This window comes from Brachionichthys hirsutus, chromosome 4 (genome assembly GCF_040956055.1).
Source record: "Brachionichthys hirsutus isolate HB-005 chromosome 4, CSIRO-AGI_Bhir_v1, whole genome shotgun sequence".
Classification (NCBI taxonomy): Eukaryota; Metazoa; Chordata; class Actinopteri; order Lophiiformes; family Brachionichthyidae; genus Brachionichthys; species Brachionichthys hirsutus.
The window spans coordinates 8459684-8485720 of record NC_090900.1 but is presented as its reverse complement, the minus strand read 5'-3'; the positions used below and the strand labels follow the sequence as shown (position 1 = coordinate 8485720).

The 26037-nt window shown below is 41.8% G+C and overlaps 1 protein-coding gene across 1 annotated transcript; it reads right to left on the bottom strand.

Moving 5' to 3' along the window:
• Positions 1-91: 91 nt before the first annotated feature.
• On the bottom strand, positions 92-26021 carry aacs (acetoacetyl-CoA synthetase). Its single transcript, XM_068738501.1, has 18 exons — positions 25883-26021; positions 25006-25109; positions 23989-24109; positions 23252-23365; positions 20781-20878; positions 19200-19314; positions 19010-19091; positions 18705-18858; positions 14917-14997; positions 13981-14105; positions 7906-7970; positions 6146-6268; positions 2554-2667; positions 1837-1962; positions 1505-1574; positions 1061-1119; positions 335-537; positions 92-229 (listed from the first exon to the last, which is right to left on the bottom strand). Exons 1-18 carry the CDS (start codon positions 26019-26021, stop codon positions 92-94), a joined length of 2031 nt encoding a protein of 676 aa, XP_068594602.1.
• Between the last annotated feature and the right edge of the window lie 16 nt (positions 26022-26037).

Sequence of the window (26037 nt, the reverse complement as noted above, 5' to 3'; positions counted from 1 at the left end):
GCTCTGTACTCATAATTTAAATAGAATTTAAAAACTACACATTGAAGGTCATGTGTTCTCTTCTGCAGATCTTCTCTCCAGCCTCTAATTTCTAATAGTTTTGCAGTTCTGGAATGTTCTTGTAGAGATCCAGTGAATCCGGGTTGGAGAAAGTGCTCCTTTGTGCCACCTCCCGGCCGGCAATCACCTGCTTAACGGCCACTTCCACCTTCTTACCGCTGAGAGTGTACTGTAGAGGGAATGAAGAAAAGGACTGTCATTCATGCCACTTCTGACCTTTACAGATGCGACTCATCTGAAAATGTGACAATTTCATTCACATTTGATTTCTTACAGGAATGTCTCTGGTCTCCAACATCAGAGCAGGGATGTGCCGGGCAGACAGAGCTTTTCTAATGGCTCCTTTCATTTTTACCACCAATTCTGGAGAGAATTGTTTGCCAGGTGCCGGCTTCACGAACAAAATGACTCGCTCGTCCCCATCAGCGTTGTACTGAGGAACACAAAGGCTGTCTGCAATCTCCTCAAAAGCCTCCACTGCAGCGAGGAGAGGAAAAGAGAGGACAGAGAAAAGGACAAGGAGATCAAAAAAACAAGCCAAGTTCAACAGGTGAGAGGCAAAGAGAGATGAGGAGGTGAGGAGAGGGCCGTTCAAATTAGAAGAACAGAGAAGAGGAAAAGAAGTGGGGTGAAAGAGTTTGAAATTGGAGGAAGGACAGAAAAACGTTTTACCATTTACAACTTTAAAATATTGATCCGATACTGCTTTCCTGCTCTCGACAGCAAATGTAAAATGAGCTTTTGGGGCATTCTGCTAACTGAACAAAAAATGAGAAGCAAACACACTTTGCAAAATGATTGATGGAAAGGCAGTGGGTATTTTTTATTTTACCAACAAAGACAACCGTGACTCTGTTCAAACCTGGTGTGCAGAATGTTTATGTATGAATGAAGGTCTGTTATATTTACAGATAAGCAAAAGTCTGTTACACTCCGCCGCTTGCAAAACACAACGCTCCTCCGTGCTCAAAGTAAATCTGAATATATACTGAAAACTCACCGATGTTGTAGATCTCTGAGCTGCCAAATCGCACTCCATTGGGGTTCAGCGTGCCATCACTGCAACACAAGTTCAGAATGCAAACCTCTGTCAGAGGGAAGCTTCCTCACATCATGCAATGACACGTAGAGAAAGAAAAATCCGATAGCACGCAGGAGAAAATGCAGTTTCTGTAAGATTGTGATTTAAATCATTTCTACACACATGCAGAAGGATTATCTATGAATTAGTTTCCATAAGTTTATACCCTGGGCATTTAGTTTACCTCAATTTACAATTTACTTATTCCTCTCTTAAAGCAGAGGAAATGTAAATAATTAGTGTAACATGTGTAACAATTTAAATCCTGTTAAAATGTATTCTAAACAATAAAGCCTGACAAATTATAGCAACAAAATGATATGGAATTATATTCCATTTCAAATAGAATGGTTAACAGCTGACCTTCTGCCCAGCATCACAATCCCGCCTGTCTTTGGGTTGATTTTACAGTAGTCTCCGTGGGCCCACACCCCTACAGACAAGAAGCACTGTCACATAAAAGCTCTTCTGTTTCACCATTGAAAAAAATACTCGTAAAAATGGACGTGAAACTGTCAATACGAAAAGGAAGAAGAAACGGAGGAAGAGGAAGCGGTATAGGAAGAGGAGGAAGAATTAAAGGCAGTGATTAGTGTCTTCAAAGGTATTTGATATGGGAGAGAACAAGACACAGAAAGGGAGAATGATTGTCCATAAATTCATATTTACACACGTTTGATTTTTGCTTTACTTACCAGGATATGTGGAAAAGTAGGCTTTGTGGTATTTGTTCCCATTCTCGTCATTCCAGAAGTGTGTTGGCTGGCAGGGGATTGGATTTAAGCAGACAAGTTCCCCACTCTCTCCCCACACAGGTTCACCTGTCCACACACAAACACACACAATCACACACAAGCACAGTACAAAGGAAGACGATATAAAGTCAGGGTTTTTTTTTTATATACACACTGGCACATCACATCACACACACATTTGGTCACGCAAACACACACAAACAAAGCATTCCCAGATGTAAATGCATCACATGCCACACCAACAGAACCTGGATGGTGTTAAAGTCTCAGAGAGTGACTAAAATAATCCCAAAATCTTCCTACAAATGGCCTTAAATTATCCCTCAATCCTCTCTCCTTCCAGGTGGTAGAAGCACCAGCATGGCCTGCAGCAGCATGGATCAGCAGCCGGGAACAATGGACTCCAATCAATGAAAAACAAAGCGCTTCAGAGACGCCATTTGATAAAACGGGTAGATTCATACATAGATAGGAGCGACCAAATATAAGGCCATGCTTTTTATGTTCCCGCTCCTTCCTTGGATTTAAACTACCACCTATGCCATAATTGATTCCCTTTGTTGCCCGTCAACATTAATGGTTCAATAAATCATTGCCTCTAATTTTGAAGCAATTCAACCACTCGGGACTTGCACAAGCACTAACACACACTCCTACCGTCAAGGTTCCAGGCCTCCACTGCCATTCCAAGGTTTCTTGTCTGGATCTCTCCTCGATGCACTGGAACCGTTGGGTTCTGACCCATGAAACAAGACACTATATCGGTCCCACCTGGGCAGAAAGATGGGATTTTAAGGATGATGTACAATTTGAAAAGCTCAAAGCGATGAACGTTGGGTAATCTTTAGTCAACTATGCAAGTTAACAGAATAATTTCATTAAAGAATGTAATTGAACTGTCCGTGGTCCTTGAAGACCTTTCCCAGTAAAAGCTCTTTAAAAACATCCAGTTGAAGGATGGCACCTGCCTCAGAAGTAGAAACAACTGTCTGGCAAAACAATCAGCTGACAAGTGATCGTTTTCAGCTGAAAGAAAAGCTAACAATGACAGAAAGTGTGATTTGACATGAATGATAATATTGCTTTGTTGACTAACAATTAGCTGAAATGGGTTGTATTTATTTATCAAAGGATTTATAAAGGCCGATGAAGCAAACTGCTTTTTAAATTACATTTGTCCCTGAGAATCCATTTGGGATTCAGAGTAGAGCTTTGACTCACAAACCCGACAATTAAAGAGCAATCAATTCCACCGGTGGAGGCAAATGCTCATTGCACCATGCTCATTAATTTGTGCCATGTTTTTTGCATTGATTTTATTATTAAGGATTATTAATCTTTTGAAGATATACTACTTAATGCACGCAGAAAACAGCAAATATATACATGAGAAAATCAACAAATACACTGGAACCTTGGTTATCGAAATAACTCAAACTTGTTATTCCACCCCCCAAAAAAAGGAATTTAAAATGCCTCGCAAGTCGAACAGTGGCACCAAGGCAAACCGAAGACACGCGAGTAGGTTCAGCTTCAGTCGACCTGCAATAGGAGAAAGACCGTGTTCAAATCTTTCGCGTCATGTTTTTTTTTGGCTTTGTTCTCTTTACCTCTTAGTCGTGGCTCTAAAGAAAGGCAGCAGTAACACTACTGGAAGAGAAAAGAGGACAACAGTAAGAAAAACTGCTGAATTTAAGAAGGAAATAATCGTCAAATCTGAAAATGGCATCAATGTCTCGGATCTTGCTGCGCAGTGAAATGGACGATTTAGACTTTTCTTAAGAAAACTGAGCTAAAGAGAAAGAGAAGATCAAAAACCCCTGGAGGAAAGTTACCGAGGCATGTAAACCAGCATTTATCTGGTGCGTAGGAACGGATTAATCTAGTTTCCATTATTTCTTATGGGAAAGAGTTTTCGAACAATATTATGGAACAAATTATGTTCGACAACCGAAGTTCCACTGTATCTGGTTAATTAGCCTGGTATAGTAAGCCTGTTAAACTTTCATAAATTAATGTTTGGGAATATACTTGTTCCATTTCTTTACTGAGACATATGCTAAATATAACTAAAGCACCATAAACACATAATTATAAAACAAAGCTGCCGCCCTGCTTCACCTCCATGGTCCTATATAGGAGGTTTATACGGTTTCATCTTATTCCTAAAACAGTCATGAGCACGCACACACACACACACACACTGCTGCATGATCCATTTTTTTCTTTCTCACTTCCAATCATCTCCCATCTCTGGCACATTCTATTCATCTCCTCTCCCATTGTTCCATCTCTACCTCCCTGTGTCATTCCCTCTCTGTAACACATACGCCGTCCATCCATCTTATTCACGTCCTCTCGACTGCTCTCTGCCCTTCTACCTTGTTTTTATTTTCCGCTCTTTACACTTGTTCTCTCTCTCTCCATCTCTCTTTCTGTCTGGGTCTTTATTGAGCTTTAATTGGCTCCCTGGAGGAGATGGAAACTTGGTTTTCTGATTAAACACATACACTTATAGTGTGGAGACATGCAATTATGTTGTTATTACACTCACTTTAAAGGGTGGGCACAAACACTGGAACACAAACATACACACAATATATTTTAAGTGAAAAGTCACTGCTGCTTTCTTCCATTTAATGTGTATTAGGTGTGTAGATGCACACAAAAGAAACCTGTCACACTGATGTGACGCCTCCAACGGCATCGACTACTCTGAACTGTGACGAAAAAGTGAATATATTTGTGTTCATACGGCATTTATTTACAGTTCACAAAACCAGCAAAAGGCTAACAAGCTAGCCAAATATGTAAGCATGGAGAGGAGAGAAGAGAAGAGAAGAGACATATGGACAGCTAGCAGAGGTATATTAGGTTGGAGGAAATCCAGCCGGGAAAGTGTTAATATCCCCCCATGATGATTGACGGGGGTCTGCTGAACTTCCTCTAACAGGATAACACACATGCATGCATGCATGCACACAGACAGACACACGCACACACATGAAACTATTATGAAGGTAAATTATGCATATTTGTAGACAGACACGCGCACACACACACACACATGCATACACATAAACGCACACAGTGTGACATCAGAAAAAGGAGCTGATCACATATGTCACTGTGGCAACCAGTCAGTCACATATGCTGTTATAAATCCTCAGAGCACACACACACACATGCACAGAGCATTGACCTCAGGGGTCAAGGTTAGGTTCAGTTGGCAGCCAACAGGGTGGGAGCATGCTGTTGCCCTTGGCGACAAACAAGAAACTGACTGGGGTAGGGCCTGCTGTTCTGTAGAATACACACATGGACACACACAAATCTAGTGCCTTATTTGTTTAATTCCTCTTCAATCAAACACAACTCCCAATCCTCTCTATTGATCATGAAATCACTGTATGGATCAATGGCGGAGTGGATAGCGCTGTCGCCTCACAGCAAGAAGGTATCGGGTTCGAGTCCCATCTGCATGTTCTCCCCATGTCTGCGTGGGTTTTCTCCAGGTTCCTTCCACCTCCAAAAACATGCAATTTGTCCGTAGTGTATGAGTGTGTTCGTGTGAATGGTTGTCTGTATCCGTGTGGCGCCGCGGTGCGCTGGCGACACATTCGGGGTGTACCCTGCCTCTTGTCCATAGCAACCTGAGATAGGCTCCCGCGATCCGCAATGCAGAAAAGCGGTAGAAGATGAATGAATGAATGAAAAGGTTGCACAGTGTGTTTTCTCTGGATTTCTACCTCATGGGCGACATTTCAGTGGACGCGTGTGTCCAATCCCTCAGCTTTTCATTTCGTGTTTACTGCCTACACATCTGTGGCTACGAGCTACAGATGGGTTGTCATTCACAATAAGGGCTGGGATACGGTTCTTCTCTGTGATGCTCCAAAGCTGATACTCTGTGTCTGTGTGTCCGAAACACGTCAGTCACCCAGACTGTGCTAAATGTTAAACACTTCAGGACGCTCAGAGAGCGACAGATAGCATTCTATCGACCTGTCAACATAACAATGAGCTGAGAGGGCTGGTGTTTGTGCGTGAAAATGTGTGGCGTGGCGTTGTGGGTGGCGAGGAAAATGTTAAATTCGACACAATTTTCCTCAGCTTCTGTTATACTTGCGATTCCTTTTGGGTTGGTGTGTCAGATGTTCTAGTTTTGCATGTAGCTGCTACTGTTGACGCAGCAGAGCCTGAAAACATTTGAAATGGCGAAAGATGAGTCCCAAAATCAGTCAGTCACCTGAGATGGAGCCCAGCAGCACGTTGCTCTTGATGCATCGGTAAACGTAGTCGTAGCTCTGAGGCTTCAGAGGAGAGCCGGTCGACAGGATGGTGTGGAGGGACTGGAGGCTGTGGGTTTCTCCTGGGGTAGAGAGATTGTGGAATAAAACACATTAAAATGGAGGAAGAGGAACAAAATAATAAATAATAATTATATACTACATAACAATAATAAACACTTCATTTATATATATATCTTAGATAGTGAATGTTATTGCATCTCTTTTTCACTCTTTTCTGATATTAATCAGGGAATTGAGACATTTGAGTTTGTATTTGACGAACAGTAGATAGAAGTTCGTATATGGCTGGGGGGGGACCAGTAGCTTTTTGTTCAATAAAATGTGTTTTGGTGCAAAGACACAATGAGAAATATCAGCATTCCACACAAAACAACCACATTTCAATATGAGCATGCACCTGTACACAGGTGTAGCTGCATGCACCCCACACGTCGTATTAACGCAGTGTTCCACCCGGCGTAACATGAGCTTGCGTGTACAAAGACACATGCGAGTACACAGATGCCCCAAATGTCCGTGCTTGCTCGCATTCTGTCACGCACACATTCCCATTCCACAAGCCAATAACTCCCTGCAAACAAATACGCTTCCAGCAACGAGCCTCTCCCCACAGGAGCTCTCGCTACCCCCCCACCATGTCTCCAGGTGTCCGGTCCAAATGTCAGCCCAGGGAAAAGGGCCCCTCCCGCTGGGGCAGCCGTTGAAGAAGCTCCCCCTCCTCAGCCCACTGGAGTGATGATTGCACGCACACACACACACACACACACACACACACACACAGACATTCCTCTGCCATTCTCTTTCTCTAATGAGAATCTAAACTTGACACAGACATGCAAACATGCACAAAGTAAAATGGTTCAAATACCAGAATTACTAAATGAGGTGGGGCTGATGGATCAGATGGAACATTTTTTAATCAGAAAAGTGAGGATGTGTTATCCAATTAAAATCCAAACAGCAGCCATGAATAAAGATTGGCATTTATCATAACAGCGCTCTGAGAACTAAGGCACACAGTGCGGCTTTATTCTTTAACGTTAGGAGGAAAAAAGGACCCAATAGAAACGCTCTATTATTATTGAGAGCAAGGTAAAAAAAATAAAATAAAGTGGCCATAGCATGAAAATAAGAATTGAATGGTTAACACCGATCTGATAAACAAAACAACAAAGCAGCAGCAATTTTATCGTGCTTTTAAATCGACAGTTTTTCCCCACAAGTCACAGTGAGCGAACGAGATTTGTGAGGGTTAGCGGGAACGCTAATAGGCAGTGGCAAAACTCTGATTATGTGTAGCGACCTGGTTCTGTCTCTGGAGGGCTGCGATGCCGAAAGCAATTAGCTGGTTCTATCCATGACGAACATGAATTATCATTACAGCATTTTTGTTCATTCGCTTTAGTGTCGAAACACCAGAGCAGAGCAAACTGTTGACTCTTGCAGGAAATGACATTAAGGGCATTCGGAGTCAAAAAAAAGCATCACTACTATAATCATTACCATGTCCATCTGGTCTCATTGTTCCCAATTCCATTCCCAGGTAGTACATGGGTGTGTTTCTATGTGTGCATGTATGCATGGCCGAATGCGTTTTCCTCTTAGTTGCTGCTCGTTATCTGCGTGCATCCATGTGTGTCTGTGGATGTGAGCATGCTCAATATGTGTTCACACATTTCTGACTGTGACAACTCACCAGGTTTCAGTTTCCTCTCCTGCAACACAGACAGCCACTTGGCCCCAGTGCCAAGAATAGTGATGCTGGAGAAGATAAAGGATAGATATGAGGAAAGAGGGATATGATATACTGTATATATCCTTTTATATATATATATAATATGTAAATGAAGGGTTGTTGAAAAACAGATGAATAAAAAGCAAACAAGATAAACATTTTCATAAAGGGAAGATGATATCCACTATTTTTTAAGAAAAGAACATCAATGTTAATAATAATAATAACAGCAGTTGCAAAAGCCCCTTTCCTTCATGGATGCACTGCATCCTGCTGGCACCAAATTAACAAACATTATGAATCATCCTCTGGGGGTTCTAAGACCATTGTTGCAAATTTCATAGCAAACTTACTGGTAATTTTTTCCCCTCCCAAGATATCTCTCTACACCAATGTGTTGGGCAGATAATTGGATGGACGGGCAGGCTGGCCAACTGCGTGAGCTCATGATCCTCAAACCTCATTTACACTAGGAATCCTGGTTTGTGCCCATCAAAATGGAACAAGTTACAGCTCTTCTCCAGCATACCATGCTTCATTCCTTGTATACCATGGTGTGAATGCATCCATGGTGACCATTAATTCCTAATATTCCTAACAACTACTAAGTAGTGAAAACCACATTACAAACTAGAAAATACTCAGTGAGCACAAAGACATCTCACCCTTCCTACGCTGGATCCTTGTGATCTCTCTGGTAGTTAATGTAATATTGACAATTACAGTCCCAAAATGCACATTCTACATTGCTGTAAAAATGCACATATTATCCATCTCAGATTGTTACCCTAAATCTATGCATGACTAGGAAAAATGAACAATAGCCGTAATTAAAAAGAAAAAGAAAAGGCAGCAGCCACTGAATGGCTTTGCTCTTAATTCCATTTCCTTCAATGGAGCAGCTGAGTGGCTCGATTGTACGAGGAATCCTCCAGGAGAGGAGACCGAGCAGCTAAATGTAAAGCAATGTGATGCTGAAACAGAGCTTGCATGCCAAGTCAACCACCAAAGATAAGAAGAATGTAGGGGGGGGGGGGGGGGGGGGGATTGGGAATTGATTTTTAGCTGGACAAATAAAGAACACTGGTCAGCCAAGGATACAAGAACATGTCCTTTTCAGAAAGGAAATTGTTCAGAAGAGAAAGTATTGGCAGCATGTTTGCACAGAACATTCCAGAAATGAAAGGTAATTTTCTCCTGTGTGAATGGAAGTGTTCCAGACAGCTGACGACAGCTGAACAACGTGTCGAAGGCAGGAAGTGACAAAGCATCGTGTCTGTGTTCCCCTGCAGTTTTAGACTAACAAAATGCATTTTAAAAGTCTGCCTGTAGCTTCGTCTTTTCAAGTTATTTTTGTTGACTTCCAATCAATCACGCTGCCTCCCATCACTAAGATGACTGTCTGCCAATCAAAGAGTGCCTCTGACACAAAACAACTGACTCAATCTATTAATTTGCAGAAATAGAAGTCGTTGATCAGTTGCGTGAGTGAAGGAACCTGTGTAGGTGTGTGTCCCTTCTCAAAGAAGAATATCGGGACACACACACACTGTATTTCTACTTTAAGTTAAATTTTCTCTACGCTTTGTCTGATTTGCATTAAAGTATTTTTTATAATAAAAATGTACTTGGCAGATAAAGAAAATGTCACGTAAGCACAGATAAAACCGTACAAATAATACCATGAAATGAACGCAGGTCACCATTACCCTGGTTGATCAACCCATTTGTATAACTTTTACTTATTGCACAGTGCTGCACCTCTGGACCTCGTATCCATGTCCACGACAAATCTATAGCAGTTTATAAACTTTCATTCTGGGGCGCAGCGCTACAACTTAAGTGTATTTCTGTAGGGGCAGATTACAACATATGAAGAGCTTGTTTAAATCAACGCTTTAAACCCAACAATCCACCAAACATTTGTTGCCAGTGGTGAAAGGTTAAAAGTTTTGTCATTTCAAAGGTTATTTTAATTCTAATGTTCTATTCACTGCTTCCTTCAAGCTTTGGAATTAAAATTCAATTAACAGTTTGCAGTTGGAAATGAATTATGAAAAAGAGAAATTCGATGTTGCCTATCCACACCTGTGTATGTTCCGTATGCCTGGTAGACTTGTTCCCCACATTTATTCACAGCCACCAGATACGACCGATGGCGCCCATCAGTCGGAACCCAAAGACCCCTCTTTTACCCTCTGTTCATCGTCATCTCTTCCCCGCCCCCATCCACATCTGGATTTATTCATTGCAGGTTGCCGTGGCGAAGTTCACTCTGTCCTGATTGGAGGCAGGTGGTCTGGCGTGGCAGCTAATAGGGTGTTTAGGATGGAGGGCGGTGGAGAAGCTGTGAGTTCCTGTGTGCCTGCTTGTGTAAATGCAGCTGTGCATCTGTTTCTATAGAGACATGTTACTGGAAGTTACTGAGCCAATAAGAGCACCTCTGAGGCGTCATCATTATCATTAATGTGCCTCTATGCATGTCATGATGCAGCAATTGAAGTGCCATTTGTCAGCTGCAGAACACTTTCTAAACTCCTCTTGGTATAAAAATGGACAATTGCTCGCTTCCAGAACCTACAAGGAATAGTCTGAAGCCGCTGTTTGAGGGGGATTTGCAAATAATTGTCGTGAAATTTATTACAGCACTTGTTTTGTCTTGTACACAAGAGGAACTGTTCAGTTAACACGGACTCCATACCCTCCACAGCAACAGTATTTCAGCGCTATTTTTCTAGCATTAAAAGCATTCTATGAATCCTGCAGCTTTCGCTCAAACGGGATTCGGATTCTCACAAGGACGGCAGAAGTGCGAAACATTTTCAGCTGAAATGTAAGATGGGTTGGCGTCACATCACTCAGTCACTCCTTTGTTTTGTCACCTGCATAATTTCATATCAGGCTGCAGGGCAAGCATAATAGAATAAAGAGCCATGCCTCTCTGTAGTTTCTGCTCCAATATAAACATGTCATAGAAACAGTCCAAATGACACAAAAACCAATCCTTTGTGGAAATCCATATACCGGTACACTGCATTAATTAAAAAAAACACATTTCCCATCAGCACTCCACTCTTTGTTATTTAGAATTACGTAATGCTATGAAGTATTCTACTTTTGGGCAACAATGTTCCAACAATGTAGAAAATGGTCAATTTGTATACAACAAATCGATGTGCTACATTTAGCATTTTGACAGCAAGTAGGCGTGTTGTTTAGTTTGTGAAAAAAAAAAAAAAGATTTGATGACTTGAGTCACCAGTTTACGAGACACTCCGACGCAGCTTGAAGACGATTGTATTTTAAATCATCTAAAAGCATAACAAAGCTGGCAAGATGCAGTCTGCTAAACTGAATCTGTCGCCATCGCCTCCGAAGAGGATAACCGAGAGTTCTGCTTGGAAAAGGGAACATTTGCGTGGCTGGTACAAAAGCATGGACAGATTTTCTGACATATTAGCTAAAGCCTAACAAAGAGAAGATGGAGGGGACAAGATGAACCTCAGAGAAAGCAGAGCCGCCTCTCAAGTCCTGGGGAATGCATGTCACAAGTATAAATGTTGTAACCTTTCGCCTGCTCCAAGGCATGCTGCTCCTTTTGTTTTCACCACAGCCTTAGTGGGGAGTCTCAATAAATCTATTCACAGACCCACAAAGTTGTCAGAGCACCTAGAAGGCAGGTCTCATGCACTGAAATGAGCCTCCATCCGCAGTGCTGTTTGCATCCATGCTGCATATATGACACATGCTTTTATCAATTTGCTTTGTTAATTCGATGATGATAATAATAAAGGCTCAGTTTTCTACAAAAAATAAAAGATGCAAAAAAACGCAACATCGGATATCGTATCACATAAATCACCTCACATTTTCAGCGGTTTCTTTTTTCTCTGGGATGACCGAGTCCGCTCAGCAACACACTCAGCCCCGGTAAATGCCAACATGACATATGTTCAACTGACAGTTCCCGTCTCGAGCCCGCTCAATGGGACGCCAGGTGCCGTGCTATTGGTAGGAGATTTCTAAAATTTAATAAAGTATGTTGAATTTACATTTCAATGCCACATATTGCTCCTTTCATAATAAATGAACCACCGTGATCGTGAATTGACAGAAGTAGAACCGGACAAGCCGTTTCATGCCAGTAAATGGCAGCGAGGCAGCCCGTCTGCTGGTCTGTCTCTCTGGATGCTGCCTCAAGGGCAGTGTTCTTACCTTGTACCTGACGAAAATGACAGTAAAATGGAACTATTTATCACATTTTCTATAAATGCCAACTGGCAACAGTGTCTATAAAATGCAGCAGAGAAAAGAGAACGACCTCGGAACACGTGCTCACGCGCGTGGACGTAGAAAGAACCGTTGCGTTCCAGCAGTTCCTGCTGAGAGAACCAGACACTCCAGATTTGGAGAGAGTGATAGCATTGCTCATGGGCAAACAGGAAGTGTTATTTATTCTCTGTAAATCCTCTCATGGGTTCTATCTGTCGTTGGTCCTGCCCGCTGCTCTCCACTCAATTCCATTACCGGGTAATCAAACCAGTATTCCAACTACAAAAGCACAATATCCATTCTTAGCCAATTCAGATAATATAATTTAACGTTTTTCTCATTCAAAAAGGTTTATACCTGTTCTGAGACGTGGTGCGCAAATAGTTTTGACAGTTTGCGTTAATATTGTCGGCTCCATTTGTCAATTACATTTTAAAACACAACAATAGACTATCATTCAGTGAGCCGGGAGACGGCACGGTGGCGTCTTCTCGAGCTGTGATGCACACGACGCCATTATAAAACGTGCTTAAACTCTAGACGAGATGTCAGCATCCGGTTTCAGCTGCCTCAGCTGTCTTGTATTTTGACCCGGCATTGTGGGTTCGTCCACATTAACATCTCAATCAATCATAATAACAACACACTGGCCCTGCTGACTTATAATAGTTCTTCGATGCACGTTCAAAAGCAACAGCGAGGACACTGCGGTAATCATTTAGAAGCCGTGGGGTGCCTTTGAGACTGATTTGTTGGTGACAGAAACCTCATCAACGCTCATTTTCTTCAGCTACATTCAGTAAAACTCTTACATGGCTTCAGCTTGGCAGTTTGACTGAATGAGTTTAAAAAGCCTCCTTTTATTTTCCATTGTTTTTTTTTTAACACTACACCAGATAATTACTTATCAATGACATAAAAAAAAAAAAAATGAATTGGACCTTTTTACCTCTGCTTCCATTCACACTTCCCTCTTGAATGAGGGGTAATAAATAAGTAAATAAATAATAAATGTGTTGTATGATGAGTCGCAGAAGGTCTCTTTTGTCAGTGAGCATTATAATTAGCATAAATCTTTATTCATTGGGTCTGATTTTGTCTGCCTATGTGTGCAAGTTATCAATTAGGTAAACACCATAAATTCTGTGGTAAAAAAAAAAGAAAAAGAAAAAGAAACATCTCTCAGGAAAACGTTACCCTTAGCTTCCTCTCTCTCACACTGTCTGCCTTTCTATCAACTCCTTCCTTTCATTGCCGGCTTTTGTCCTGTTCTCCATGTCTGTCCCTCTGCTCTTCATTCCCCAGAATATCAAATTAAAACAGAAAAGTGTCTTCAGTCGCACCATTTGCAGCAACAAATGCAATATGTTTTAGACTGCACTGAACTAAATTGTGGTTTTAGTAGGTATTGGTGAAGCAGCAAACAGGGCAAAGGGGATCTTTGGAAAATCTTTGGATCTAATAATTCCTACAGCTGGAACAGGCTATATTTTCTATGAGATTTTTACTGGTTTTTGCGATGACTATCTTGAATACTTGTAGAGGACCTCACTCACAGTGGGCTGTTTATTTATTTTGTATGTATTTCTGATGTTGCACAGGCAGTACCATCACATCAATATTTCTAAACATGGTAACACAAAACCAAATAACCTACATTTGCAAAGGGCAATTTTAATTTTTGAGTCAAATAAAATGAATACAGCAGTTCGGTCATTGTCTCCCCTTTCATATGCCTGTTTGCATTTAGCATGGATGACTCACCCCAGCTGGTCTGTCAGGTTCCACAGTACGTTGGGCGTGGGTATTAGTGGAGACCCATCATATAAAACAACAGATGCTCCAACTGCCAAAGCTGAAATCAGCCAGTTCCACATCATCCAACCAGTCTAAAAAAAAAAAAAACACACACACACACACACAGTCAGTCTAACTGGTATAAAACTCATTTTTCCATCAACAAAGATTAATAGGTATAAACCTCGTGCAGGACGTACATTATGTATTTGAATGCTGAGCTACAGACAACCAACTGCATGTTAAATACTGTGCGTGTGTTGTCATTCACTTTTGCAATTGCAATTACAGTTAATCAATTTCATGACTAACAAAATCAATCAGAAAATATTAAACTATGATAAATCATGAATGTCATTTTTGAACATGTTTAAATATTCACTGTCGAGTTTCTTAAATGAGAGGATATGATTCTTCTTTTATACTTCTATAATTTTAAAATGAATTGGGTTGCTGGTTGGATAAAAGAAGAAACTTTGCCACTTTTTAGGGAAAAACTGCTAAACTTCTAATCAAAAAGATAATTCGCACAAATTATGTAAACAAAGGCCACAAATAATCATGCTTTTAATCTAAATAAAATGATGTTCCCGAATGCCAATCATTAAAAAGAGTGAGAATCTTGAAGAACTAAGCAAAATGTATGGACAATTTGACCTTCAATGTCCGATGCTGCTCATTAGTCTAGATCAGCTTGTGTGTGTGTGTGTGTGTGTGTGAGTGTGTGTAAGCGTTTTTCCTTGTGATGAGGCTCATGCTTAAAAATACCCCACAACACTGAACAGTCTACCCCCCGCTGGTAACGGAGATAATGACAACAAGAGAGCAGTGGAAAGTTTGCCTGGTCTTCAAAATTGAGGCAGCAGGAGCTAAAAAAGTATTGGGGAAAGGTTGTGGACCTACTGTGGTGTAGTAAATGATGACATCACTGCTGGTCATGTTGCCATGAAGAATATGCTCTTTCAAGTGTTGAATGAGCGTGCCCTGCAGAAACATCGAGACAAATGAGGAAATGAGTATATTGTTTTAAATTAACATGTGTAACAATGTACTATATTTTCAAAAATAACATCACCACACACAACAAAGGCAATTTTATTTTTTTAGGGGTGAATTCTCCCACATTTACCAACACATTTCAGCTGGATAAGTTGGATTTTGGGGCCTTAGTGAATGTTACTGTTTACACAAATATATGTGTGTATGTGGATGTAAAATGGTAGAATTCAGCTGAAACACCCATCCTTGGTTCGAGTAATCTTGCAACTGATTGACACCATGTTAACAGAACCAGAAAAAAAAAGCAGAAAGCACAGCACTGGGGAGAATTGGTGGAGCCAGGAAGGACTGGCAGTGTCACGATATAAAATGTTTTCACCAATGTATTGCTGTCCAATTATCGGCGTGCATGGGGAGAAAGAGAGCTCACATAAGAAAGAGTAAGGGGCCGAGAGGGAGATGACAGAAAGAAAAAGGGAGGCGGAGGAGGGAAAAAATAAAGCAAGAAAAATAACAACAGCTGGAAAAAGGAAGACAAAGTGGGAGAAAAGAATGTATGCAAGCTAAGCAAAGAAATTATGTGAAAAGCAAAGCATTAAACACTGAAAACAAACAAAGTGTAAGTGTGAGGGAGAAAGGAGTTAATGCTCGGCAAAAATGTGTGAATGCATTTATATTGAACGTATTACTCAATTTTGAAAGTTGAGTATTTCAGCTTCCGAAGCGCAGGGGTCGTCTTGGAAAAAAAAAACTCACGTACTCAGATGTTGGATGAACCTTGAGAAAATCTCATTCATGCCCACTCGAGAGCCAATAACATTTCCAGGACTTAATGAAGGAGCTTTGCTGCCATCTGATGGTTTGAATATATAAAATACAAAGGCCATATATAATCTATTTACAAAGGCTGCAAAGAGACAATATATTTTTGGCTAGACTACAACTCTAAAATGAATTACAAATCAGCGAATGTATTAGAGAAAAACATTTACTGTCACCGCAATAAAGTCGCTGCTATTGATCAAGTGTATTTATTTATTATATATTTATTCCAGAACAGCTAATACATTTACCTTGGTGTGGATTGCTGTGAACAATTTTACATTTATCCTCCTTTCTTTATCGCCGCCTTCGTTTTCGGATGAAAAATTATTCCTTTAAGAGGATCTTTCATTAGGCCCGAGCGCCTATACTAGGCGTAAGGGGCTATTGCTTTTGCAACGCAGAAGATGACAAGTTGACGAGCGCAGCTCGTCAACTCTCGACAAAGTTGACGAGCGCAGCTCGTCAACCCTCGACAAAGTTGACGAGCGCAGCTCGTCAACCCTCGGCATCCAACACACTCACGCACACACACACCGACACTCAACAGCACACACACACACCGACACTAAACAACACAAACGCACACACACAGAGATCCACAAACACGAGTTGACGAGCGCAGCGAGTCAACTCGTGTTTGTAACTGTCTTCCGATGGTTGACGAGCGCAGCGAGTCAACCATCGGGCGACCAACACACCCACGCCCACACCCACGACACTCAACAGCACACACACACACACCCCGACACTAAACAACACAGACACACAGACACACACAAACACGAGTTGACGAGCGAAGCTCGTCAACTCGTGTTTGTGTGCCCCCACAGGCGCGTAGCCCTCGTCGAGACCATTCCAAAAACGTATTTTGTGTAGAAATCGCACACTCAGAAAAAAAGTTATATTGTTTTTGCAAAAATTCTTTATTCTTTTTCTTTTTCTTTTTCTTTTTCTTTTTCTTTTTCTTTGTTCTGCTGTTTAAACGGCAATTTGACCCCCTGAACATGCTCGAAAACTCACCAAACTTTGAACCAAGCTCAGAACCGGCGAAAAATTAATTATTTTATGTGTTTTGAAATTGGGCATGAAAAAGTGGCGCGCTAGCGCCACCTACAAAAATCACAATGCATTGTGCCTATGGGGGGTCCGACGCCAACTTTGTCGGACAGCCACGAAATTCGGTACACACATGCGTCAAGTCAGGGCAAAAAAAAAAAAGTATTATGGCCACGCCCCCAGACACACAGGAAGGCGGCCATATTGGATATAATTTTAAAAACTGCTGAGTCAGCGTTTGCACACACACACACTCCAATCCAAACCAAATTTTAAACACTTATTGACCCTTCCTACCTGGACACTTTAAAAGGGAAACTTTGACAATCAGCCTTACAGCGCCCCCTAGAGAACGATAACAAAAATTGAATGGGAATTAAAAAAACACTTTGCCAGAAATGATTGAAACTTACCAGAAAAGTCCCTCATGTGGTCCCGATCAAAAAACACAATCGTAACCACGTTGTTGTTTTTACGCTGTTGCCATGGCGATGGAAACCCCTCCTATGGGGAAGGGTCCGACGCCAACTTTGTCGGACAGCCACGAAATTCGGTACAGACATGCGTCATGTCAGGGCAAAAAAAAAATGTATTGTGGCCACGCCCCCAGACACACAGGAAGGCGGCCATATTGGATTGAAACTCCTGATGGCAGATGGCCATATAATCCAAATAACGATTTGACTAAACTGTGAGCTACCAATGCAGCTCAAATCTAAACACTTGCGAAGCACTCAGGACAAAAGCGGCGTGCGTCGGCGGGTCAGCTCAACGGCCTGTCGGCCGGCGAGGGCCTACAACGCCGCTTGCGGCTTTAATTTTCAAATTGTTGTTGTATAAACACTACATCCAGCATCTGACTGTGAATGTGGACAGGCCTCACCCTCATGTGATAAAACCTCTGGTACAATATTTATCTTTATTCGTATGTATGGTTCCCTATAGGGGAAGGGGCTCATCTGCTAAGTCACATCCATTGCCAGCTGAGGATCCCGACTGGAGCGGCACCCAGACGGGCGCTTTATTCCACAAGAGCGATTGGGACAGAAGCTCCCAGACAACCACAGGAGGGCATGAACCATGACAGCTTTGTTCTGTATGCTGAGCATATTCACAGATATCCGCACATGTGTGTTTGAGTTGAACCAGATATAGCAACATACAGACTCATGAGTCAGTCACTGAGACGCAACACTAATAAGTAAAAAAAAGAGATTGGAGCGGAAACCTCAGCCGAGGCTGCGCATTCCCTCCAAAAGGTCCCTTCTCCCTGCAAGTTGCATTTATAATTTACCAAGAAAACACACCGCAAACTGTCCAGAACTTGGAGACCAGCAGATGTTCCAGAGCAGACTGTGTTTTATGTTTCACTGGGTGGAGCTTTACCAATATTTAATCATCTATTCTCATTCCAGATTACTAGGTCTGGATAAAGTGTTTTGTTGAATGGCCTCAGGACTCTGGCAATATTATAGAAGGAAATAAACCATGGATCCAACTTTTTTCTGGATTCCAACAGCAAGCAGCTGTGTGACGGCCAATAATAGTCAAAAACCCTTAAGTTACAAAAATATACCTGACTCCACTGGAGTCTTTGCTCGTCCTTGTTACACGCCCAACCCTTCCAGCAAGTATCATGAAAATCTGTCAAGCAGCTTTTATGTAGTCCTGACAAACAAACAAAGAAGCCAAACGCCCCACTTAACATGACAGAGGCATTTATCAGCGGTGTCTGGGAGCAACCAACAGACGGAGGGAAGCAGAGTGATCAGCACATCTGGTTTTTGACTAGAAGCCGAAGGGTTTCTTACCCCAGCAGAGTGGACCATACATTTAGGAGCCCCTGTGGTGCCAGAGGAGTACATGATGAAGAGAGGATGACTGAACGGAAGCTGCTCAAATTCAAGCTGAGGAAACTGCCCAGCCTCACCATGCCCAGATAACAAAAAATCCTCTATAAATACACTGCAGATTACAAAAGAAGCACAAGTAGTTAAACAGGGAATTCAATAAAAGATTCACAGAAAATATTGCAAAGAAAGAGAATCTCTGATATGGTCCAGCTTCTCTGCTTTAACGCTGCCGAGCGGCTGGATCCACAGACACACACACACACCTGTTAGGAATCTGAGAGAGGTCGGTCTCCTGTCTGGAGCGAGCGTAAGGAATGACCACAACCTTCTTCAGGTCCGGCAGACCTAGAGAGAGAGAGAAACGGAAAACATGTACCACATCTGTGAGAGCAGACACTTAAATACCCCGGAATATAAAAACATATGGTCAGGCATATTTGTGTAGATGAAAACCTTTGACAACACTGATGAGTTTTTCCATGTGGTCATGTGTTTTTCCATTGTAAACCACAGCAGCAACGGAGAAGATCAATTTGGGTTGGATTTGAGAGAACCTGTCGAGAACACCCTGAGACAAAAAACACAAAATAAAATAAAGATAAAAGTAAGAATAAACACATTTACCGGTATATATATATATATATATATATAACACAAACTAGGGAAGAGTACCATGGGCTTTAAACCAAAGGCAGAGCACTGGAGTCAGTAGACATGAAAGGGACGGAAAAATGAATGAATGTAGTAGTAGTATTTTTGAATGCAACTGCTTCAAGTCATGTTCAGCATCATCTCTTCAAGAACACAACACCACAAAAAATAGAGGGACAGTAGTGTGAGCCAAAGAACCAATGGCAGAGCGACAGTGTCACAGAGATGAGGTCAAGATAAAGTGCATGAGGGCTTTCAGGAGGTAAAAGGTAAAAACAGTCTAGGTGTAGTTCTTTCATCTGCCACATGGGGCAGCAGAACATCAGAAACAAGACAAAGACAGCTGACCAAAAGACTTGAGGAGGTCTCTGAGGAATGAAGCTGATGACACTCTCAAACATTTAAACTGACAGGCCTGAGTTAATGTCTCCTCTATTGTCTAGGCTTTTCATTTTCATATTACACTCCTTCCAAGAAGTATTGTGGCAGCAGTTGCTCAGTCGGTTGGGACTTGGGTTGGGAACCGGAGTGTACAGTATATATTGTGAATATGACAACAAAGAGTTATTTGGCTCAATACTGCGTAGAATAGATAGAAGAATAGATCAGATCCACTACGACTGAATTTGCAGGTTAGCAGAGGAGCAGCAGCGTCTTAGTTACCCCAGCCTGAGTGTTCATTTTTCCATCATTTGGAATTAAGACATCCGGAAGACAAAACTCTGATAACTATCGCTTTCAAACCATGCCAGTGAGAGGTTTCCCTGGCAGTACTAATGCTAGAGAGTCCCTTTAATGTTGCAGTGAATTATCCTCTACAATTTGTCCTCTCCCTCTGTATTCACTGTCCCTTCATCTGTCACTCCTCACTTGTCTCCCCTGTCAAATCAGATTAAAAAACAACAAGAAGCACAAATTTCACATTTTAATCTGCAATATTTTAAATTAGAGTTATGAAAATGTTACTGAAACCACACATAACATGAGCAAGGCGTGTCAAATAATAACATGGCTGTTTTTGTTTGTCATGGGGAAAAAACGTGCCAGTCTGACTGGAATGTTAGTCAGACTTCATTTTTGGAGATTAGGGGGTGCAGTGGACAAAATGCACAGCGAATGCGATGCTTACATGGGAGGTCTGATGCTGCCGGTGTTATCATGCCAAAACTATACATTAATCATGCATTTCATATTGATGGATTTTAACAAAAAAAAACCCATTTCTACTTGAAAATTAAAGTTCTACAAGCCCTCTTATATGTGAAACTATTAAAATTAATAAAAACAGTTTCATTTATACCAGCCAGCATGGGAAAATAAAGAAATAAGCGATACATGTAAATGAAGAAATACAAGCCATAAACAATGAAGTGCGGTCCTCACATTGACGCCAAAGTCGACAGACGTGGAGCTCCAAATTGCTCCAATGCTAGCTGCTGCTAACATGGCCTCCACTGCATGAATACCGTTGGGTAAGTAGCCTGATTGTGAGAAAAGGATGAAAAGAGAAGGAAAATGTCAGTGTGAGTTTAAACAGCAATGAAGAAAGTTCACATTACAAAGAGGAGAGGAGATTTAGGCAACTTTGACACTTGATTTTGGGCTAACAACAAACACCTCAAACCTCACAACTGGTTTGTAACGCTGCACCAAGTGCTCAGTGATAAATTGCTCTATCGCTTTGTCTGCACGTTTTATCGCTTGATAAGCTCCATTTAACGTCCACTGTCATCACTGCCTGACAACCCAGACGCTCAACCTCCTTGCTGCCTGTAAACTGAAACGGCACGGATGTTTCCCCTCATTGTCTCTTGTTCTGTCAGAACATGCCAAAGCACACTGATCATTTGTTCGCTGCCCTGTTCTTTAAGGAATCAACCATTTTTCTTTTGCTCAGAGCTCTGCCTTTTATTTAGTCTGATCAGAAATTTGACTTTCTGCTGATGGATGGATGGATGGTTGGATGGCTCGCTCTACGGAATCCTCAGAAATGACATTCGGTACAACTCCATAGGGGAGCATGTCTGCAGGAAAAAAGGATGTCTTACAGGAGAAGGCTGAGAGTCGATTAACACGCAACACGGCAGTTCATGCTGCAAAAAAAACAACAAGGAAATAACTGGCAAATATATATGAAAGTGATGTATGCAGTTACCTAGGTTACAGTATGAGATACATTGTGGCAGCAAAATAAGAGCAATTCACTTTGCGACAGTCTCAGTCGCATTATATGCAGAATGCCATCCGATGGCTCATCCCTCAAACAGAAAACAAGAAGATGACAAGGAGGAAGGAAAGAACGGGGTGAAAATGAGAAAAATGAGAATGGAAATAGAAGGCGGGATGAAGAGATAGTATGAATATCAATGAGGGCAATGAGCATATTTCATCCTGAACAGGAAGCGCTGAGATCATAACTGCTGTGATATATTCCCTGATCAAAATGGGACATTACACCCAAGGACACTACACTTCTTTCACCAGTCATCATGGGAAACCAAGGTCTTAACAGCACCACTCTAATTTCAGTCAAAATCAATAAAGACAATTTATCTCTCAGCAACACACAAATGATGTAAAATCTATGGTATTTCAGCAATGTGGAATTAATGTTTCAAGGGTTGAGCGATTTAGGAAATACCAATTAGAGCTACTGTAATATAAAATTACTCACTTCCATACTAGCAGTCTGAGAGTCTGTTATGTGAACAAAACCAGTCCCGAGAAACAGGTCATGTTTCTCGGGTGGCAAGAACACTCCCGTATCACAGATTCCAAAATCCACTGGAAGGGAAATTATAATACAGCTACTAGTTTCAACCAAGCAAGAGTGGTCAAAGGTAAAAGACAACAGGTTACTTTCTATGAATCCTGTCTAAACCTTGTTTTACTGGTTGTTATGGTGACCAGGAAGCAGATGTTTGCAGATGCCATTATAGGATGATGGATCACATTCCATCTAATCTGGCTTTAATCTAGAGACACTCGTTATTTATCGCTCTCTTACATCGGACAAGGAAATACACAAAAACGCCCCCCCCCCCCGCCCAAGCACTGCTGCATAGTCAGTCCCAGGTGTGTGAGCGCATGTACGCTCCCTTGTCCCGGTTGATGGTATCGTTGGCCCGTTTTTTGATTTAAATTGCCTTGAGCCAACGTTTGTCTGGAGGGACTCGCTCCTCCAGAGACCCCCCCCCCGGAAGGGGCGTGCCCGTCCCAGAGAGTCTGACAGATTTACTGGGACGGATAGCGGATACGTGCCTGACAAACAGCTGATAACACGTCAGCTGACGCCTATGAGGAAGCCTGCAGCCGTCAGTCGAAACTGTCAGGTATGAAAAACAATTTAAATACTATCTTTGTCTGAACAAAAGAAAATCCACCGTTATCATTAAGATTAGAAGGCAAAAATGATCATTCTTGATCTACTCCAGCTCTGCCGCTTGCAACAAAGAGCCTTCCAGAGGATATGTTCAGTGCAAAGTTACAGCGTGAAGCTTTTGAAAGCATTCGTCACAGACGTTCTTTTCAAAACGGCAGCGATCACACGCCGCAGTGAGGAAACGTACATGACGAGAATAACAGCACTTGCTGCTCAGTTCAGCAGCAGAACGGTGATGCTGTTTGGTTTGCATGCATAAATGTGTGGATCTGGAATGAATGTGCCGTACAGTGGAGGTCTGCAGGAAAACATTCCCACTCAGCCAAGCCCTTCCAGCACAAACAAACGGGGGGGGGGGGGATTAAAAGGTGACTTTCAGGAAGCACTGCGACTTAGGCCAAGATGGTCAGCCCTCCTGATCAGTGAGCACACACATGCACACACATGCACACACACGCGCACCGGGACTCACCCACAACTCTGTCTCCAGTGTGGACACCCATCTTTCTCATGGCAGCCGCGAACACCGCCACGTCACGCCTCAGCTCGCCAAACGTCACCTTCACAATGTTCTCATCGGCCTCCGCTGGGTCGACAGACACAGAGAGAAAGTGACACGTGCACAGAAATGGATACAAGAACAAAACGTTTTGATCACAAAAAAATCTCTGAACTCGAGCAAAAAGAAAAAAAAAGTGCAACAAATGCACCATTAAACAACATGAAATGTTATTTTGGTGAGTCTGGAGCTGTAACTAATGTTTGGGATCGATGAATGGAAAAAGATGGCCAACCTTAACCCTTAACCCTTCAATGGACAACGCAATAAATAACATTTGTAAAAGAACCCATATTAAAAGGCAGATCATTTAATCAGGTTTAATTTACAGTACGTTTATAGAGACGGCCTGTAAGGCCAGGCAGACGGGAGCCGCCTTGACTCGCTAGGTAATGGAATGGAATGGCTTGAAATGAAAGCTCTTGTGGAGGGTTGTGTGCTTATGCTGTTCTTTGTCCTCCTTGCTTTGTTTCTGCGTGTCATTTAAAAGTGTTGAGTACTAGGAAGGCTGAAACTGAAAGGAAGTGCTGCGTCATTTTTTTTTTTGAGCATATACTTGCCCTATATTGAATTATTACTGCAGAGATTTGCAATCAATCACTGAAGTTAACAATGAAGGTGCACCACCGCTTCCAGGGTCACGTACTCACTGGCAGCAAAGAGAGCAACTTTATCCTGGCCTGCATGCTTGAGCAAGTTCTCGGCGTAGTTGAGTCGAGCTCCTTTAAACCACTCCGGAGCGTCTGAGATCCGTTTGGATGCATCCACAACCTGGTGTACACCCAAAAAGCACACACACACCATGGTGATTGTAAAAAACACTTTGCAGTGCCACGCTTGCGTGCTCATGCTGAAACTGAAATAAGGCTCGGCATTCACAAAGTGAACAGCACTTACAAAATGACAAAACAAACAAAGGTTGCGTTACCCGTTGCTGAAATGCCAAACTGATTTAGTTCTCTCATTAGGTGGGATTCAGTAGTGGAGAAGGGATGTTTGCTCAGCATAATTTAAGGTAGTCGAACAGGCGGACAGGAATATTCATGTTGGCGTGCCTCCAACTGGGAGATAAACAATTTTATAAACGAAAAACATTAAACTGGAGGATCTTTTCAGTTTACAAACCTCGCATTTTAACACTAGATTTGTTCATGATTTTGCCCAATTAATATCTCACCTGCTGCTTATCGCTATTCTAAATATCATTTCAAGTCTGAGCCATACTTCCAATAATCATTTTGGTGCCAACCAAAGTGATGAGCTCTTTGGAAGGGGCCTTAAAAACAGAGTGGATTTTTGGTTTATATAAGAGCAGGTGGCCAATGTGACGTGGAATGTGCTATCTGTGTGTACATAAGGAGTGTGCTAACAACACGGCAAGCACCTTAAGTTCAGATGCCATTTATTACTCCTCACACCCAAATAGCTAATGTGTTCTCCACTCAAGAATGTTACATAAGGGTATCCTGTATTTATAAAGAGCAGTATTAAAAGGAAGTTGCTATTTTAGAGCCATAATAAAGCATTAAATAGTATTAACTTTTTTAATTTAAAAAACTGCTGTATGGGTCATTGTGATTTCTTTCATTCTGCAGTTTTTGCTGGATTTATTTTTTTTTACTTGTATTTAATTTCCAGTGGCAGTCACAATACCCAGGTGGACTCACCTCTTCATATTGTTTGGAGCTGACTACTCCACAGAAGCGCCATACCTCTCCCCAGAACTCCGGGTAGCTGTCCACCGACCACTGGTACAGGTCGCTGTAGTTGACTAGCAAGCCAAGAGATACCGATCAGCAAAACGTTATAACAAAAACAACAACATGACAACTCAAACAATCCCTGATGTGTGCAGAGAATGCACTTATGAACTGTCCTTTAAAAAGTATAGTTGCATCTTCAGTTATGAGCGTTCACCCTGTCCCACTAAAGATGGACCCTGTACATTCAAAACAAAGATGCCTGTAAGACAGGAGAGATGAAACAAGCACAAACTTTAAAAAAGAATAACACGAAAGAGTCAGGATCCCCCACCTGAGGTGTATTTCACTTAATGCAGAGAGACGTTACACAGGATGCCACCATTAATTCCAATTCATGTTCGGTTTATATTTAATGATCGACAGACATAACTACGCAAAAACCCAGCAGAAAAAAAACAAATCGCCAATTTGTTTTTAAACACACTGATGAATATTAGGAATCGGTGATTTATCTCACACATTAGGTCAACAGGTTCATTTTTAAATCTAGTTATCCAGAATCCAGGATCTCTTGTGGATCATCTCCAAAATGTAATCATCTGTTCCTGCATTTACTGAACATTTCATCCAGATGTGTCGAGAACATTTTGAGTTATCTCGCTAACAGGACGGAGACATACAGACAAGCAAACACCGGCGATTACATAACCTCTGCCTCGGGGGATGTATTAGATATAAGGTATTTACGCTACATACTGTATTTACATTAGGTTAAATAAAAGTAAAAAATAAAATCTGGATTGTATTCACTCCAACAGATCTATTTTCTGTCTGTACTCACCCAGATTAAGACCGTAGTCCCCGTTGACATGTATCCTAAACTTGTCCATCTGAGTGCTCCTCTTGGAGTCCGGGTACCACAACACCTTGCTCTCCATGTCCATAATTGTCTCGCTCTTCCCTTCTGTGTCTTTGGACATTTTTTATTGCGTCCCT

Bases quoted from the DNA above. Each gene is read 5' to 3' on its own strand.
- aacs (XM_068738501.1), bottom strand. From the start codon at position 26,021: ATGTCCAAAGACACAGAAGGGAAGAGCGAGACAATTATGGACATGGAG. The intron at 18,859-19,009 runs GTGTGTGTGTGT...TGTAATCTGCAG, and splicing joins CTCTCTCAGATTCCTAACAG to TGTATTTATAGAGGATTTTT. The intron at 14,106-14,916 runs GTAGGTCCACAA...TTTTTTTTTTAG, and splicing joins TCATCATTTACTACACCACA to ACTGGTTGGATGATGTGGAA.